Source organism: Populus trichocarpa, chromosome 5 (genome assembly GCF_000002775.5).
Source record: "Populus trichocarpa isolate Nisqually-1 chromosome 5, P.trichocarpa_v4.1, whole genome shotgun sequence".
NCBI classification, from domain to species: Eukaryota; Viridiplantae; Streptophyta; class Magnoliopsida; order Malpighiales; family Salicaceae; genus Populus; species Populus trichocarpa.
Window position 1 is genome coordinate 7,243,114 of NC_037289.2, and position 18,616 is coordinate 7,261,729.

The following is an 18,616-nucleotide window of genomic DNA, read 5'->3' on the forward strand; positions in this document are numbered from 1 at the left end:
TATATAACGAGTATTCGGCACTACATTATATAACAAGTGGAGTCGTTATATATATAATGTAGTGCCGCCGAATATATATTCAGCATTACATTATATAACCCACTTGTTTGAGATTTTTTGTGAGCACTTGATTTATGAAATCTAACAACTGAAATATTTGATAAGTGATATTATAAAAAATTTTGATAAGATTTTTCGATAAGATTAGCATGACTAAATAAGTAATTCACAACTATATCAAAATTTTATTCTTGATGAAATCTAATGATCGAAATATTCGGTAGGTGATGTAATAAAAATGTTTCAATAAGATTAACATGGCTCTTAAAAGGTAATTAACAACTATATTAGATTTGTGTCTTCTAGATAGATATCGAAATTACTTATCAATGCATGAATAAAATCCAATATTGAAATATTTGGTAGGTATTGTTGTGGAAATTTTGGATAAGATTAGCATGACTAAAAAGGTAATTCACAACTATACTAAATTTGTATTTTCTAGTTTTATTTTTCCTAAAATGGTTTCATAAAAAATCTAAAATGAGTGAATTATTTAGTGTATTGCTAATTTTACCGAATTCATATATTGAAATCTTATCTGTTAACGAACGAAATTCGATGATTGATATATTCGAAAAATAATGTCGTTCAAACTTTTTGATAAGATAATCCCGATAGAAAAGGTAATTCATATAAATACTAGATTTTTATTCTCAATTAGGCATAAAATATTAAAGTTAAAAAATCAAACTTTTCCTATTTTGATTAATTCGCACACCTATGACCAGCAGGATACAACTTTTCATGACCAACACCATCAAGGGCACATTCGTAAATTAATAAACCAAAGAGGCACCAACGTTATAGTTTCCCTCCTCTTCGAAATGCCACCAATTTCCACCCCCTAACTACCAAGAATACACCACATCATTACCGTCCAATACACTAACATAAACCACGTGTACGTCCAGAAATAAAGAATCACATCATTTAACCATAGACCTAAACAGTACCATAACATGAAGAGACACCAAAGGTAACTGTAACTAACTGCCATTTTAAATATTTTTTTGCCTCCACAACTCTTTAAATACGCCTTTGATTTGCTTGATCCTAGCACAACAATTAATCACAAGTAATTAGCCCTTTAATCTCTTTGTTTTTGTTCTTAATCCCATTTTTCTTGATTCACCATGACTAACAACAACAACAACAACAATAACAAGGATGCTGCTGCCATCCCTGATAAGGCCAATGAGCATTCAGAAGCAGCCAACAGCCCTAGAAGAAACCTCAACGATCAAGAGGAGGCTATCGCCCCACCAAGGCCAACAGTCCAACGGTCTACTGTCGAAACCGGTGGACCTTCTTCTGTTTCTGGTCCTGCCAGGCCGGCAGGAACTGAAGTTGGTGCATCTCCTGCTGCCGTGACTTTAACTGGTGGTGCTAGCCCATCAACTCCTGTAAGAATTGGAGGGAGTGGTACTGCTGCTGTTGATCCCAGTACTGTTGCTGCTACTGTAGTGGCTGGAGAAGGGTCGTCCTTGAGAAAACGATCTGGAAAGGGTGAAGAGAGCAGTCCTCATGTGTCCAAGAAGGCTAAGGGAGAGATGGACATTAATCCTGACGCTGAACCGACGTGCTCTACATGTGGCCGAACATTTGCCTCCTGGAAGGCGGTATTTGGTCATATGCGTGCACACCCTGATCGCGGCTGGAGAGGTGCCTTCCCCCCTCCGGAATGGTCTCCAGAAAAGCCTAATGACCAGCAGGGAGATCAAAGTGCTCTACGAAGCCAATTAGCACCAAGGCTGCTAAGTTTGGCAATAGACACTCTAAATCAGATGAAGCACGATCAAGGTCATGAGGCTGGTTCTTCGACAAATCGAAGAAACTTTGATTTGAATACGGAACCACCGAGAGAATCAGAAAGTAATTCTGGATCTTCTTCTCCCCCAAGCAGTGGAAACCGGTTTGATCTTAATAAACCTCCGAAAGCTGATCATAACAATGGCAACGAGGGAGCATCCAAATAAATTATAATTAGGCTGCTCAAAGATGTTTTTAACCTATGTTTTATTACTTGCTTTTAAATCATGCTCATTTGAGTATTAGAGATTTAGAGTTGTAATAAATTATTTGTCCATTTAGTGGAAATATGATCGCATTTAGATGTTCTTCATTTTCATTTTCTTTTTCCTTTTGTTTTAATAAACTCTTGAAGGAAATTCTTGTTATATAGATAACAAGAATGCTGGGAACTTGTTTGTACTCGATATGGCTTCCTTCAAATTATCTCTTTGTTTTATTCCCCCCTTCCATGCTTTTGTAACAAAAAAGTGTGAATTAAGTGCATTTCTCTTTTCTGTTCTTTCTGTCCAACGTACGTGATGATATTTAAGGAGAGCCATCATGTAAAAGATGTTAGGGTTAATTCTTGAAGCATCTTGGTGACTACTCTCTTATAACTCTACACAGTCCACCATACAATAAGCAATATTCTAAATGCCATGATAATTTTACGCCTAAACAAAGAAGTCCCAGATGGATTACTAGCATTACAAATTAAGGGAATTGACTTTTTTCTGAGAAAATTGTGAAGAGTAGTTTCATCTTCTGCTTGTAATTTCTTGAAACCGGCATGCCATGCCAGTCCAACTGGATAAACTGCGTGTTTGAACGTAGAACGACTCGGGAATATCAACAGAATATATAGGTTTTAACTCGAAAACATCTTGTTTGTCAGAGTAGAAATGTGTTCCATTAATTGATTCGATTCGTGCTATAGGTAGGAGCGGTGAAGAGATTAACATCTGGACATTTCAATCACAGTTCTTGATTATACACAGACCTTTTAGACTTTCAAAAGACATTGATCGTTGATTTATCGGCTAACGTTAAGATTTTGATGACAATCTTCATCTTCGTTCTTCATACTTTGTATTCTTTTCTTTTTCCTCTGAAATTAAGAAAGTTGCATATATGTATTGGAAACACAAAGTACTACGTCCATCGAAGGTTGCGGTAATAGTTTTAAGTCACTTGTTTCTCCGTGTAAAATTCGTTAAAACTGTTTCCTATCATCCATTTTTACCCTAAAACATAAGGACATAGAAATGAAAACGATAAATAAATAAAATCTTATTTGTAGAAATAATATTAATTTAATGCCATAAATTTATAAATTACTTCTATGGCAAGGGATTGCGTGATTAGCCACCTTAGTTTTGTGAAGTTCTTACAAATATCACTTAATCGAATATTTCCAACTATAATTTTATATGTTTTTAGATTATTTATGTGTTGAAGTTAAATATAATATTTTTTAAAAATAAAAAATATTTTTAAAAATAATTAATTATTACCGTATTCCGAACTTTAAAACCATCTAAAATGAGAAAAAATCTAGTTATAGAAAAATAGGATGTTTTAAGAAAATATTGATTTCTTACGTGGAGCCATGCTGCTAAAAAAAAAAAAAAACATTTCATTGTGAACATAAATATAACTTCAATAATCACAGTTTATTTAAACAATCATTTATTGACTTAATTATTGATTATCATGCATGGTCATATACACTATATTTGTTGATATCTTACAACCCGGTCAAAGTTTTCGATTCAATTATGGAAACATAATTGTTTTTTCTTTTATTTTAAAAAATAAAAATTGATTCAAAATGTTCGAATAGACTGATGTTTTAAAATTCATAAATAGCATCCAAATCTCTCTTCCTTACCTTTATATGTTAAAGACTTAATTATTTCATTAATTAATTTAAAATTTAAAATTATGAACACCATCTTACAAACCTCTCACCACTGCATTAATTATGCTCAAGTTCATTAGTTTAATTAGATAAAATGAGAGCATAAATTTTTCTAACTGTGTGGTCAACTATGTTTTTACATCATGTAAAGAATTATTTTAATTTAAAATTTTAAAATTTTAAGCGAAATATGATAAATAAATTTATATTACTCTTTAATACTATATTACAAAATTAGAATTATCTATACTTGATTAAAAAGTTGATTGTATTCGTTGCTCTAATTAAGCATAGAATCTCTTGAAGCACATCAACACACCTGACTACACAATGAATTGCATTGAAAATTAATACTTTTACTTTGTGATGATAATGTACGTAATTGTTTAACAATTTATATTAGGTGGAGAAACATCAATATGACTTTATAAATACTACTAAATTAATTATATTAAAATATTAATAATAATTTTATCGCAAATATGTATTCTAATCAAAAGAGTGATTGATTTAACCAACCAAGAAACCGAAAAAAAACATTACGAACTCTTTTTTTTTTAATTCAAATTCATTTCATTTAAATCCCATATTTTAGCTATAATTAAACACTCCAGTCACATTTAGGCTAAGTTTGTTTTCCGGAATTCACTTTCCGGAAAATCATTTTCCAAACTTTTCTGTGTTTGTTTGACATTAGAAAAGTTGGTCAACGGAAAACACTTTCAAGTCAAAGAAAAATTTAGTTTGATTTCCATGAAAGTGTTTTCCTGAAAAATTTGGGCGGAAAACACTTTCCGGAAGTTGTGAAAAATTTAGAAATGTCATATTATTTGTTGATTCTATCAAATTTGGTTCTCAAACTTTTGATTGATATATATATTTTGTTTTGAATATTTATTTTTTAATTTCATCTCTTAAAATTTAATTTTTATATTAACTTTGGTCATCATTTTTATAATTATTATTTGCTTTTCCCTTATCATTTTTTATTGAAATTTTTTATCTATCAAATTTGATCCTCATTCTTTTGATTGTTACTTATTTTTTTTGAAATAATTTATGAAATGTTAATTATTATTATTTTAATTTCTTCATCTTTCATTTTTTTATTTTTTAGATTTGATTTCTATTATTTTGATTATTATTTATTTTATTTGAGATAATTTATGAAATTATATTTTTTTTCAATTTCATTCTCATTCAACTTTTTAATTTGTAAGATTTGTTCCTCATTAATTTAATAAACTTGAGAAAAATAAAACATTAATAAGTTATTTTTCAGCTTATTTTCAATGACATAACCAAACACTGGAAAATGTTTTCCAACTTATTTTCCATTACACTACCAAACATCAGAAAATAATTCACTTTCTTGGAATTCACGGAATTCACTTTCCCGAAATTTATTTTTCAAAAGGAAATTACTTTTCAGCAAACAAACGGAGTCTTAATTAACTACAAATTATTGGAAAGAATTCACTTCATTAATTCCCATCAAAATATCCAGATCGAACAAAATGCTTCTTTACATAAAGAGCTCTACAGAATTATAAGAACAAGCTTTGTTCGATTTTTAATTTTTTGTATTTAGTAGCATAGCTACGCTATCTAGTGACGTTGAATTTACTATATATATATATATATATATATATATATATATATATATATATATATATATATATATATTAAGTTAAGCATGCTCAACATTGGTCAAGGAGTAATTTAACTATATTTTTTATTACAAGGATTAATTAATTTATTTTAATAAACTAGCTAGATAGATTGAATTATAATTAAATATCACAGGCATTCATCAATCCATAACCTAATATAATTTTCATGTACCATATTTTGACACATACATATATATAGAGATAAAACTGCTAATATTTTCTTGTATATACGTGACTCTCCTAGTGGCTAATAATAGCTCACGTCTCCATGAAAGCCCCTCCAGAAGTGGCAGCAGTTATCCCAAAAAAACACAATTCAAGGTCCGAAACCATCCTCTGCCATAAGACCATAAGCTCATCTGGGTGTGAGGTTACATGAGAGCACAAAAATAAGAGATAAAGAATTGCCAATGCATGACGTTCTCATAAAAAAAAAAAAAAAATAAACTTACTATTATCCTCATCTCATTAATTCTTCTTCTTGTTTGTTTTAGAGAATTCTCTTGTCATTTTACTGGACTAGCTAGAAGAATTGCCAATGCATGACCATAAGAGTGTTTTTCCACCTTCCACTCTTCACTTACCTCTCTTTCTCGTCTAAATCTTTCCATTTTCTCTCTTACACGAGACATCATGGATCCTTACAAGGTTCTTATTCTACCCCTCTCCCTCTTCAAAACAAATTCATGTCTCTGCTTAATACAAGTAAAAAAAAAATGATGTGTTTAATTTACTGGTCTGAAATTCACATATATTCCTGTTAAATATGTTTCAAACTCTCTTTGATTTTCGTTGTTGGGTACTCTATACAGTTTTGATGTCTCTTTTTGATGCGTTTTCATGATGCAGTATCGTCCATCAAGTTCTTACAACTCTCCGTTCTTCACTACAAATTCTGGTGCTCCAGTTTGGAATAATAACTCATCGCTTACTGTTGGTTCCAGAGGTAAAAATTTGTCATGCTTTGTGGACTTCTTTCATGTCTGAGTTCATTATAGAGTGCTTTAGGTGATGGCTTGAGCTTTAGTGAGGTATTTTTACACCTTTTGGTTGATTTGGGTTTTGTAGTTTCTAATTCAGCTTACTTGCGATGCATTGAAACCAAGTTAGTTTGTGAATACTATGCAAATCTCAGAGTTTGAAGTAGAACTTCTCTTTTGAAGGTCCGATTCTGCTTGAGGACTATCATTTGGTGGAGAAACTTGCTAATTTTGACAGGGAAAGAATCCCAGAACGTGTTGTTCATGCTAGAGGTGCGAGTGCTAAAGGGTTTTTTGAAGTGACCAATGATATATCTCATCTCACTTGTGCTGATTTCCTTAGAGCCCCTGGAGTCCAGACCCCTGTTATTGTCAGGTTTTCTACTGTTATCCATGAACGCGGCAGTCCTGAAACTCTAAGAGACCCCAGAGGTTTTGCTGTGAAATTCTACACTAGAGAGGTAACAATATTTTTTTGTTTTTTGTTCAAGGACTTCTTCTTGTTTTTTCTCTTCCTCTTTGTACTGAAAAATCACAGAAGTAGGTAATTGGTATCGTATATCTGTTGGCAGCCTATCATTTATGTTGCAACAATAACTCAGAATGTTCTTGCTGTTATCTTGCCTTTTCATCTTTAAATTTTAAAAGGATGCACCCCCCCCCCCCCCCAATTCATTGTGAGATTCTATCAATATGACATGCTTAATGCATGCGGAGGGTGTTGCTATGATGTGTTTGTTTATCAATACATGACGGAAAACCTGATCAATGCATATCATAGTAACATGCTTCCCGTTGTAGAATTGGAATTGACTGTGCATTTGAAGTTATTGACTGAAAGGTTCAATATTGAATTCTGTTTCACCGCTCTCACCAGGGAAATTTTGATCTGGTCGGCAACAATTTCCCAGTCTTCTTCATTCGTGATGGGATGAAGTTCCCTGATATGGTTCATGCCCTCAAGCCCAACCCTAAATCACACATTCAGGAAAACTGGAGGATACTTGACTTCTTCTCACACCATCCCGAGAGCTTGCACATGTTCTCCTTCCTGCTTGATGACATTGGTGTTCCACAAGATTACAGGCACATGGAAGGCTCTGGTGTTAACACCTATACTCTAATCAACAAGGCTGGGAAGGCATATTATGTGAAATTCCACTGGAAACCAACATGTGGGGTCAAGTCTTTATTGGAAGACGAGGCCATAAAAGTTGGCGGATCCAATCACAGTCATGCCACACAGGATCTCTATGACTCCATCAAGGCTGGAAACTACCCTGAGTGGAAGCTTTTCATTCAAATAATTGATCCAGCTGATGAAGACAAGTTTGACTTTGACCCACTTGATGTAACCAAGACTTGGCCTGAAGACATCTTGCCTTTGATGCCTGTGGGCCGCTTGGTGTTGAACAAGAATATTGATAACTTCTTTGCGGAGAACGAGCAGCTAGCATTTTGCCCTGCTATTATAGTGCCTGGTATCTACTATTCGGATGATAAGTTGCTGCAAACTAGAATCTTCTCGTATGCTGATACTCAGAGGCACCGCCTTGGGCCAAATTATCTCCAGCTTCCAGCAAATGCTCCAAAGTGTGCTCATCACAACAATCACCATGAAGGTTTCATGAATTTTATGCATAGGGACGAGGAGGTACACTCTCTCTCTCTCTCTGAGCTCATGTATACGCTACTTTTTTGGACTTAATGCTATCCTAGGATCATTATCTGATAAGGGCTTGTTTTTAGGTCAATTACTTCCCCTCAAGGTTTGATCCTGTCCGTCATGCTGAGAGATACCCTAATCCTTCTGTCATTCACACTGGCAAGCGTGAGAAGGTTTGTATCTCTATTTCCTTCAGTGTTTTGAATATTGAAGGGTGGTAAGTAGGCTGGTTTTGGGTTAGAATTGAGCTGTGGTTTCAGAGAGCCAGTGAAAATGTATTCCGCGATACCTTCTAACCCTGCAACTGAACTGATGCTTTCATGATACTCTGGGTTGCTTTATCTGTATCAAGAGTGTTAGCTCTTAATTATCCCACTGAACTAATTTATCTTTGTATAATTCTGTGCTGTCCGTCTCTCTTCATTATCACAGTGCATAATTGAGAAGGAGAATAACTTCAAGCAGCCTGGCGAGAGATACCGTTCATTTTCACCAGACAGGTATCCTTATCTTGTGATTTCTGAGACATTTATCATGTTTTAGATTCCAATATAACAAACTAAGTCCTTTGTTCTTTAATTTTCCTTTTTGATTTACTTTTTCAGGAAAGAGCGCTTCGTTCGCCGTTGGGTTGAGGCCTTGTCTGACCCAAGGGTTACATATGAAATCCGCAGTATTTGGATATCATACTGGTCTCAGGTGAAGTTTCCATCCCCATGCAAACATTTATACTCATATCAATCTCCTGATTGGATGAATGAATATTTTTCACTATATATAAAATGCATGAGTTCTGTGTTGCCATCTACTTTTTTGGTTGATGTTAAGCTGATTATATAGTTGTATCGCTATAGTTCATTTTAGTTTTCAGATGGCATAAACCAATTATTACTACATTATTTTGTTTGGTTACAGGCTGACAAGTCTCTGGGTCAGAAGCTTGCTTCTCACCTCAATATGAGGCCAAGCATTTGAAGATGTTTCTGGTGCTGAGAGGAGTAAAGAAAGCAAAAATATTTTTTTTCAAGGACTCAAATGGCGACATTTTTCCATTTGGTTGCTGTACCTTTGTATACTGGGTTTAATGCTGTTTTGTGACTTCTTTATGTACTGATTGAAGAGTCTTTGTAATAAAATGTTATATTGTGTCATATGAAGGTTTCTGTAATAACAGGTGCTTTACAATAAAAATCCCTGCTGTGTTCTCTATAGATTTCCAAGGGATAAGTAGATTTCCTATGCTCTTCAGTCAGGCCTCTTTTCATATCAGTTTACCCTCTAAATTTGCCGTGTTTTTTTTTTTTTTGCTGCTTTGTCATAGATGACACCAGGGTATCAAATCTTGTAGGGAAAGTATCAGGTGCAAAATGAGTCACCAGTCTTGACCGGTGTTAAATCAAGACATCATCCGGGACATTGAAAGAAAAAAAGAAGAGACTGCTAGACAGTTGCCGGAGCTGGCCCTGCAGGCTGCAACTTATCACTGGTCCACCAATGTGCTACATTTGGCAACTCTTTATCACAATTTAAAGTTGAAATCAAATCTTTGGAAATTGTTTCTTTTTGGTGATGAAATCTTTGGAAATTCAGACATACAAAAACCACCACAAGCATACGCACCAATCCCAGTTAAGATTGAAAAGGTGGGGGGGGCTTAGGAAATGAGGTTCACTCGGCTTTGAAGAATCGAACCCACAGCCTCTCCTCAAAGGAAGAGTATTGCTACCAGTGATGCCAGAACCCCATTGATGAACCAACGAGGACACTGAAGAGTAGATTATTAATCTCTCTCCAGCATCATAGGCAATTACTGGCTCAATGAACCACGCAGATGCTTAAGGATGGAACATGTTGAGCTAAACAGACAGCAGGACAAAAATGAATGCGAAAGACTTGCTCTTTCATGTCTGAGTTCCTCTTAAAATGGCAACCATCAAACTTGCAAAGAATAAGAATAAATGAATGTAGAGAGTAATCTTTCATCCATCACTCTATATTTTTCTTACAGGCAAAGCTAGCTCCCTCCTTTTCTCTCTTGCAGACATCTTGGATCCTTACAAGGCACCAACTTTAACTCTTTACACCTTCAAATCCTTGGCCAACTTATAATGTTTCTGTTTAATCGAGTTAATATTTATATCCATTTTGTTTGCTGCTAGTTTCAATCCTTTTGATTCATTTTGATGCAGGACCATCTGTCAAGAGCTTATAATTACAAGTTCTTAACTATAAATTCTGGGGCTCTAGTTTAGAATTATAATCTTCTCCTACTGTTGGACTAAGAGGTAAGATCTGCAATGCTCATTGCAGTGTAACTTCTTGTCTGTTTTGTTTATCCATGTTAGATTGTAATTGTGAAGTTTCTAGTTTACAGAATCTACTTGTTTTTATAGGGAGAAGGGCCCTCTACAAAATCAGAATTCTAAGTGATTTTTGTTTTACATGTCCAATTCTGCTTGAGGATCATCATTAGTTGGAAAAGCTTGCTGATCTAGAGAGGAAAGTCTCGGTTTACATTGATTGTAGCCACAAAAAAATCGATTTTGATTTTAATGGGTTCTATTGAATGAATAAAGTTTTATTCTAGGTGGTTTTACTTTTAACTTTGCATTAGGTGGTAGTTTTGAGCTCAAAATGTTTTTTGATATTGGGTTTTTCAGTTTTTTGAAGTCATATATGAGTATATAAAGTTGTTTTGGGTAAAAATAATTGGTTGAAAATGAATTTCTAGGTTTAAAAACTATCATCTCTAATTTCCTAGACAACAACTAAAATATAGAAAAAAAAAAATCATTTACCTCAACAAGCAAAGTATTGCACATGCCTTTATAAACAATTAGGGGTGGATGATAGATTGTCCGTTTCTTTCTAAACAAAAATATATATTTGGCCCCGTCACACAGGCCTGGGTTGAAAGGCCCATGCACCTGGGCTTTTTTAAGCTTAGATCAGTTGGGTCAAACTAGATTAAGCCCGCGTGACTAAGACTTTTTTCCCTTTGAATTTTTTGTCTTTTTTTTCTTGAAATTTCATCCTTTATTGGATATTTTTATTTTTATTTTTAATGAATTTTTAACAAATTTTATGATATTTGTTTGATAGAAAATGACTTAATTTCTACTTATTTTATTTTATGGGTAAGATTTTATCATTTTTTTTATGTTTAAAGGTATTCTTTCTTTATAGTTCAACTTAAATAAAAATTTATTCTAAGAAACAAAGTTATTAGACACAATTGGGTATATAACTTGTGTTGCGAGATCAATTTTCTTGATCTACATCTATTTTTTAATTTTTTGCAGTTTAGTCTTTACTTATAATTAATGGTTTTTTTATATTTATTGGAAGGGTTGATTTATTTAATAAAATGCTTGCATAATTTTTTTGATTGAGAATTTTTTTATGGCAAAAAACATGTTGGAAAATGATATTCATATTTTTTATTGAAAAACAAAATTACCCAACCCATAGAGAAGCACATGTCAAATAGCTAGTGTAAACCCTTGAAAGTTAAAGATTTATAATAAATGGTAAATAAAAGAGAAATTATTAAATGAGCTTATGTATATATATTAAAAACGTTTTAGTGTAAACCCAAATAAAATTAATAATGTTATCGTGAGACAGTAATAAACTCATGAATGAAATAAAAGATGAATGTATTGTGGAATAAGAAAATGGTTTCTAGAACTTAGTTGAGAAATTAATATGGTCCATGCAAGGATGACACAAGAAAAATTAAATTTTTTATATAAATTCATCTACTGATCAATTTAACTTTAATAAGTATAAGTCTCAATCTAATTGTTGGATTGGGCTGAAACTTTACTAGAAATTTTCAAATACATTTTTCTACATTGGAGCAAAATTTTTAAAACAATTAGAGTTCAAGGAGGCCATAAGAAACTGTAAAAAGTTGGGTAAAATAGTAAAATAGAAACTTTTTAATGATATTTTCATAAATAAAAGGATAAACTGAAAATTTTAGTTCTTCATCCTTTATATACAGACAACCTGAGTTGTAAAGAGAGAAAGGAGAAGAAAAGAAAAACAACCGGAGAGTTCTACACCAAAAACCTTAAAAGAAATTAAAAATTTAGTCGGGATAACAATCTAAACACAATTAAAATAAAAATAAAAATTAAAAGAGAAATCAAGTGAGAGAAATGAGAGGGAGAGAAGAAACCCACGAAAAAACGGATGAAACATTTTGACCGGTTACTGTTTGAAATTCATTTTATTTGATAGTATTCAATAAAAATAATGTTTTATTGAATAAAATTATAATAAAAAAAACAAGTAGAGAAAAAAAGATGGAATAAAATCAAAGAAAAAGCTTTACTTTTTGCGTAGGGTTCAGTGTAAGCTGCTCGTAGCAAGTCTTTTGAAACAGCTCATGACAACCCTTGAAAGCTTTCTTTTTGAAGAAAAGAAACTCCTTAAATTAGTGGAAGCGGCAAGAGTTGAAAAGAATATAATAAAAATACCTTTTCATTGTTTGTGCTGCTCATTACCGCTTGGCATGCTCTGTTTCCAGTAGAATGATGCTCTGTTTGTGGGCCATCACCAACACTAACATCACAATCCAGCAAATGTTGGACGTCTAATTTGCCATTGATAGAATCGTTCATCTTAAAATATTATGATTTTCCGTTCATCCAAAATCAGTACCGGCCGGCCGGAGTTCCAATAGGAAAACTCATGGAAATCGGTAAACCTAATTATTTTCTCCTTTTTCCAGAATAATCAAATCACAGTGGGATACTAATTTCACATTAGTGTTGGTTTTTAGTGCCTGTTTGAGAGTGTAGTTGTGGTTGCTTTTCAAAGTGTTTTTCGTGCTGAAATGCATCATAATAATGTTTTTTTTAAATTATTTTTTATATCAGTACATCAAAATGATTCAAAATATACAAAAAAAAATTAAATTTTTGTGAAACACGGTTTACACCGCGTTTTCAAATAGTACTTATATATTATGCAATAATGTTTTTTTTTAAAGAGAGATTTGTGATTAACCAACCTCTTTTTTTTTAAAAAAAAAAAAGGGAAAAAGAGAAGAAAATCCTTCTTGAATACCATAAATTGAAATAAAACTTAAAATTTAAGAGCTTGCTCATGCATTTATTAGAATTTAACTGCCTTGACAAGACATTCGAAAACAAACTTGGCAAAATTTCATTTTCGCTAGAATTCTAAAAAAAGAAGTTAATTTAGTCCCTTCAGTTTCAAAACTCATAAATTAATTTATTGAGCAACTTCGACCGTTTATTGCCTTATCCATTAATGCTTAAAGCCACTGCAATAACGGACAACTGACAGAGGGACTCAATTACAAAAGGATACGAAAAATACATACTTGGATTAGATATAGGATTTTTGTAACTAAAAGGACTAGTAGTCTAGTTTCCTACAAATACAGTGACTAAGTTGTCATACTCATTCTTTTCAGTTTTCACATTACGATACAAAAATTAGGGGTGAGCAAATCCGGTTCGGTTCGGTTTTGACCCGAAAAAAAAACCCAAACCGAAAAAAAAAAAAAAAAAAGAGACCCGAAACCGAACCGGAACCGGCCCAAACCGGCCGGTTTCGGTCCGGTTTCGGTCCGGTTTTTTATCCAAAAAACCGGACAAACCTATAGGCTTATTTTGGGCTTATTTTGGGCTTTTTTATGGGCTTTGTAATGGGTTTCTAATGGATTTCTATTAGGCTTACAATTAATATTGATATTGTCTCATTTTCTTTGAAGATTCCAAATATATTTAATTTTTTTACCCCTAAATATTCATTTATATGAAATTATTAATGTCAATCTGTTCAATATATTTTTTAACTTACTAATATTTTTCTACTTCCGAAAAGTTTAAATAAATAACACGCACTCACAATCACACAACAATAAGTTTAAATCCAAATTACAAACCATTGCCTTCAAAGGGCTTAACAAAAAAACAACAAATAACATTACATTATCGTAAAACACTCCAAGCCACAAAAAATAAATCTTCATGTGCACATCGTCTCAATAAAAAAGCACTTCAAGAGCATTGCACTTTGATTCCTGAAATTCATAATCTAGAATTATAACATGATAAATTAAATCAGAAGATATAAAAATAAAAAAAGATATTTATACCATATGCATCACAATTTGTGAACTAATTATCATCCGTTGCTAAATGCAACTTTCCATCAAATTCTACAAAATAAAATATTAAACATGTTAGAATAAAAATATGTTAATTAATAAATCATAAAATAAAAGATGTAAGTTTTTAAGAAACATTACCTGATTCAAGGTTTTCGTAGGTTTCAAAATCATTCATCAAGGTTGTATTATCAACTGGAATTGGACCATGATGCAACCAATTTTGACAACAAATAAGTGCTTGAACTGTTGCTGGAGATAGAGAACTTCGAAATTGGTCGAGTATACGACCACCTGTGCTAAAGGCTGATTCGGAAGCCACTGTGGATATAGGAATAGCCAGAACATGTTGTGCAACTTTCGAAAGTATCTTATATTTTGAAGCATTAATCTTCCACCAACCCAAAATATCTAATTTATCATCATTAGGATCCTCACAACCATCGACCAAATACCTCTCAACCTCATTTCTATTTTCCACACTATCTTCCTCTAGCAAGTGCCTTTTGAACCGAGCTAAAGTGTTAACATCTATCTCCATGTCATCAATAGCATCATTAACATCTTGTTTATGCCTATTATCATCCACCACTTCATCGGCTTTCAAATAAAACTCATACAAGCTCACCAAATTATCTCTCACTTTTTTTGTTAGCAATTGTGCTTTGTCATGATCATACAACTCACCAAAACAAAATTTCACATATTTCAATTTAAGACGTGGATCCAAAACATTAGCAACATACAATAAATAATTCTGATTTGCTCCATAACCCCAATACTTCTCAAACTTACTCATCATGTTCATCGCCATTCCACTCAAAAGATTATCTCTACTTTTACACAATTGCATCAAGTTTGTATGCATGTAAATCAATTCATTGAAGAAAGAATTTGATGTAACATGCAATGAGCCAGAAAATTTCAATGTAACCATGTAAAAGATCTTTAAAAACTTCAGCAAAGTTCTAGCATTTTCCCAATCCTCCAAACTAGGTGGCCCTATGTTTTTTTTATTCCCCTTTGAATCAACCTCCAAAAAGTAACTCACATACCTAGGTTCACTTTGACCTAACCTCACAAACACCTTTTCAAACTTTTCAGCAGCTTCTAACATAAGATAAGTTGAATTCCATCGAGTTGCAACATCCAAACACAATGATTTCTTACACTCTATATGCAACTTTTCTGCACACTTCTTAAATGCAAGTAGCCTAGAGGGTGAAGATCTCACAAACCTAATTGCATTTCGAATCTTAACAACAGAAACATTCATCTCTTTCAAACCATCACATACAATCAGGTTTACAATGTGTGCACAACATCTAACATGCAAATGTTCATTTGACAATATATTAGTTGGCCAATCTTTCATCACATTCTTTAAATATGAAAGAGTAACATTATTAGAGCTTGCATTGTCTACTGTAACAGTTACAAGTTTATCAATCCCCCAATCTAACAAACAATTCTCAATAACTTGACCAATTGTCTCACCCATATGATTGGAAACTTGACAAAAATTCAGAATTCTTTTATGCAAATTCCATTCATTATCAATCCAATGAGCCGTTAAGGACATATAGTTAATGTTTTGGATTGATGTCCATGTATCTGTTGTTAAGCATAATCGTTGACCCTTAAGAGCTCTCTTTAATCTTTCCTTCTCTTCAACATAAAGTTTCAAACAATCTCTCATAACAGTGAAACGAGAAGGAACGTCAAATCTAGGCTGCAAGGTCCTAGAAAATAATCTAAGTCCCTTACCCTCCACAAAATTAAAAGGCAACTCATCAATTATAACCATTTTCACTAGTGCCTTTCTGCATTCATCATAATCATAACCTATTGCCTTAAGAGTTCCCACACTTCGATCTCCTAATTCACCCCCTACTTTATTAGGTTCTAATACCAAAATTTTTTGCTTCTTATCAACCACAAAAGGAAACTTTTTGCATACTTTCAAATGACTCCACATATTACTTGTCCCATTAATAATAGTATGACATGCATAATCCTTTCCACAATAATTACATTCAGCTCTAGGGGTTGTAGGATCACCATCAAGTTTTGTAAAATGATCCCAAATTTGTGACTTTTTTTTATCATCAACATTTCTTTTCCTAGATGCAGGGACTTGAAGTTGTTTACCTTTACTATCCGTGGTGGATCCTGCAGTAGTTGATGCTGGCGCTGGGTTAGTGTTTGAAGATGGGGCATTGGTTGATGTTGGGGTAGTGCCAGTGGATGAAGCATTTTGATTTTGAAGGTTTTCCATCTGTAAATTACCAAATGCAAACATGTTCATTATCACTTGCACAATTCTTTTCAGCACTTAATAAACATAAAGATTAAAATCAGTTTAAAAATTGAAATGAAACAAATATTACAGAAGTCATGTAACATGTCAAAACAAGCTTAGAAAATGTGTCAAAACAAGCTTAGAAAATCTATCAATGGAGGAAAAATAATTACAGAAGTAACAGAACAATGAATACAAGAATAACATGATTTTAATGACTACAAAATGCCAATCAAGATCATCCAAAACAGAATAATGAATACATTTTACAGAATGACAAAACAAAACCGAATAAAAAAAACTCATCAAAACAAAACTAGTTTGCAATGAAAGACAAACAACCAAATCAATGACTAAGGGAATTAAAATACAATCTCCATATTTAAAAAAAAAAAACTTCATACAACAGACCAAAATGAAAAACAAAACTATCTTTAAGAGCTGCAAAGAAGGAGATTGTCAAAGATGACATTCAATCCAAATTTAGTCATGCTGGAAAACTATTATTCTCAAGGAATGAATAGGTTTGACGGATATCAGTTCTAAAAGAATGATCAAAATAACATCAATAACATAACTCTACTTTGATAAGGTGAAATTATCAATGAGCTAAAATAAGGTAAAGATGAAACGAATACCAAAGAAATCACACATTAAAATCATACTTTAATCCTAAAAAAGACACAAACTTAACTGTCACATTAGCTCAACAAAACAAATACCTAAGAAATCAATCTTCACAGGAACCAAACAGAAAATAAAATAATAACCAAGAATGTGAAGGCATCAATTGGTAAATTTTATAGACAGAAACAGAACAACATCTAATAATATTACAGATAATATTACAGATAAATTCTAAAAAGGAGAAGAAGAATAGTCTGGCACATAAGGAACTGGAAGTGATAAATAAACAGAAATTCGTTATCCAGTGGTTTCAAACTAAACCAAAATTCATCACCCAACAAAATTGATTAAAAATAACAATAAGCTTAACTGTACATGTAACAATAGTAATTTATATAAACGACACAGGTTTCAAACTCAGAAACAAGTTCAACCCATATAGGAAAAAAAAATTCGTTATCCAGTGGTTTCAAACTAAACCAAAATTCATCACCCAACAAAATTGATTAAAAATAACAATAAGCTTAACTGTATGAATTAATTAGAAAGGAGAAAAAAATTAAAACTCACCGGTTTTGAGAGGCTCGGTCTGATGGAAACACCGAGTCACCGACTGTGTTGATCCAGTGGAGACTGAGGAAGAAACGTTAAAAAAATAAGTTTAACTGTATTTAAAATAACAATAACCTTAACCGAATTAATTAATTAGAAAGGAGAAAAAAAATTAAAACTTACTGGTTTTGAGAGGTTGAGGAACCGTCGGTCTGATGGAAACACAGACTATTTTGGTCCAGTTGAGACTGAGGAAACGTCGATCGTCGATCTGTGTTTATGTTTTCTACTTTTCTTAGTCTAAGGAGAGTGGACAGTGGAGAGGGAGAGGCGAAGAGGCGAGAGTGGACGGGTTGTGGGTGCTCTGGTACGGGGACGGCCTTAGCGGAGGCCGGAGAGGGTGGGGGGCGAGGGGGTGGGCCGGCGGGTGGCTCTGAGTAGTGAGAGGAGAGATTGAAATGTTTAGGTTTAGGGTTTGTTGCGCGCAGTGGAGAACTGGAGTCTGGAGAGAAGAGAGGGGTGCGGCGCGGCTCGATAAAATTTTGTATTTATACTAGGGACCGAAATTTTTGAACCGGTTCGGTCCGGTCCGGTTAACCCGGTTTTTGCACTACAAAACCGAAAACCGAACCGAACCGGGGTTTTTCCTACATTATCTAATCGGTTTAATCGGTTTTATTTTTCGGTTCGGTTTTTTCGGTTAATTTTTTATCGGTTTTATCGGTTTACTCGGTTTTTCGGTTTTTTTGAACACCCCTAACAAAAATCATGGTGGCAAGGCAACTAGGGCCCACGTAAATGGAACATCAATTTTGTGAGGGCCAAAACCCAAATCATGCTATTCATTGTTAGGAGTGTTCGAACAAAATAAATTTAAAAAATTAATTTGT

General features: G+C 33.2%; 2 protein-coding genes across 3 annotated transcripts; both read left to right on the top strand.

Annotated features, from left to right (window-relative positions):
- Positions 1-1,142: 1,142 nt before the first annotated feature.
- On the top strand, positions 1,143-2,374 carry LOC7492122 (uncharacterized). Its single transcript, XM_002306390.3, has one exon. The coding sequence runs from the start codon at positions 1,197-1,199 to the stop codon at positions 2,037-2,039; it is 843 nt and encodes a 280-aa protein (XP_002306426.1). The 5' UTR covers positions 1,143-1,196; the 3' UTR covers positions 2,040-2,374.
- A 3,503-nt stretch (positions 2,375-5,877) lies between these two features.
- LOC7492123 (catalase-2) lies at positions 5,878-9,305 on the top strand. Of its 2 annotated transcripts, XM_002306391.4 has the most exons (8): positions 5,882-6,096; positions 6,298-6,394; positions 6,612-6,889; positions 7,306-8,082; positions 8,178-8,267; positions 8,527-8,594; positions 8,700-8,793; positions 9,010-9,305. In XM_002306391.4, the coding sequence occupies exons 1-8, from the start codon at positions 6,082-6,084 to the stop codon at positions 9,067-9,069; spliced, it is 1,479 nt and encodes a 492-aa protein (XP_002306427.1). In that variant the 5' UTR covers positions 5,882-6,081; the 3' UTR covers positions 9,070-9,305. The 2 variants fall into 2 exon arrangements, with proteins under 2 accessions (XP_052308605.1, XP_002306427.1); XM_052452645.1 differs by having other exon boundaries at positions 5,878-6,096; positions 8,700-9,035.
- Positions 9,306-18,616: the final 9,311 nt, after the last annotated feature.

Coding starts and splice junctions, on each gene's coding strand:
- LOC7492123 (XM_052452645.1), top strand. Junction 8,083..8,177: donor TTATGCATAGGGACGAGGAG/GTACACTCTCTC, acceptor GCTTGTTTTTAG/GTCAATTACTTCCCCTCAAG. Junction 8,268..8,526: donor ACACTGGCAAGCGTGAGAAG/GTTTGTATCTCT, acceptor TCATTATCACAG/TGCATAATTGAGAAGGAGAA.
- LOC7492122 (XM_002306390.3), top strand. CDS start 1,197: ATGACTAACAACAACAACAACAACAATAACAAGGATGCTGCTGCCATC.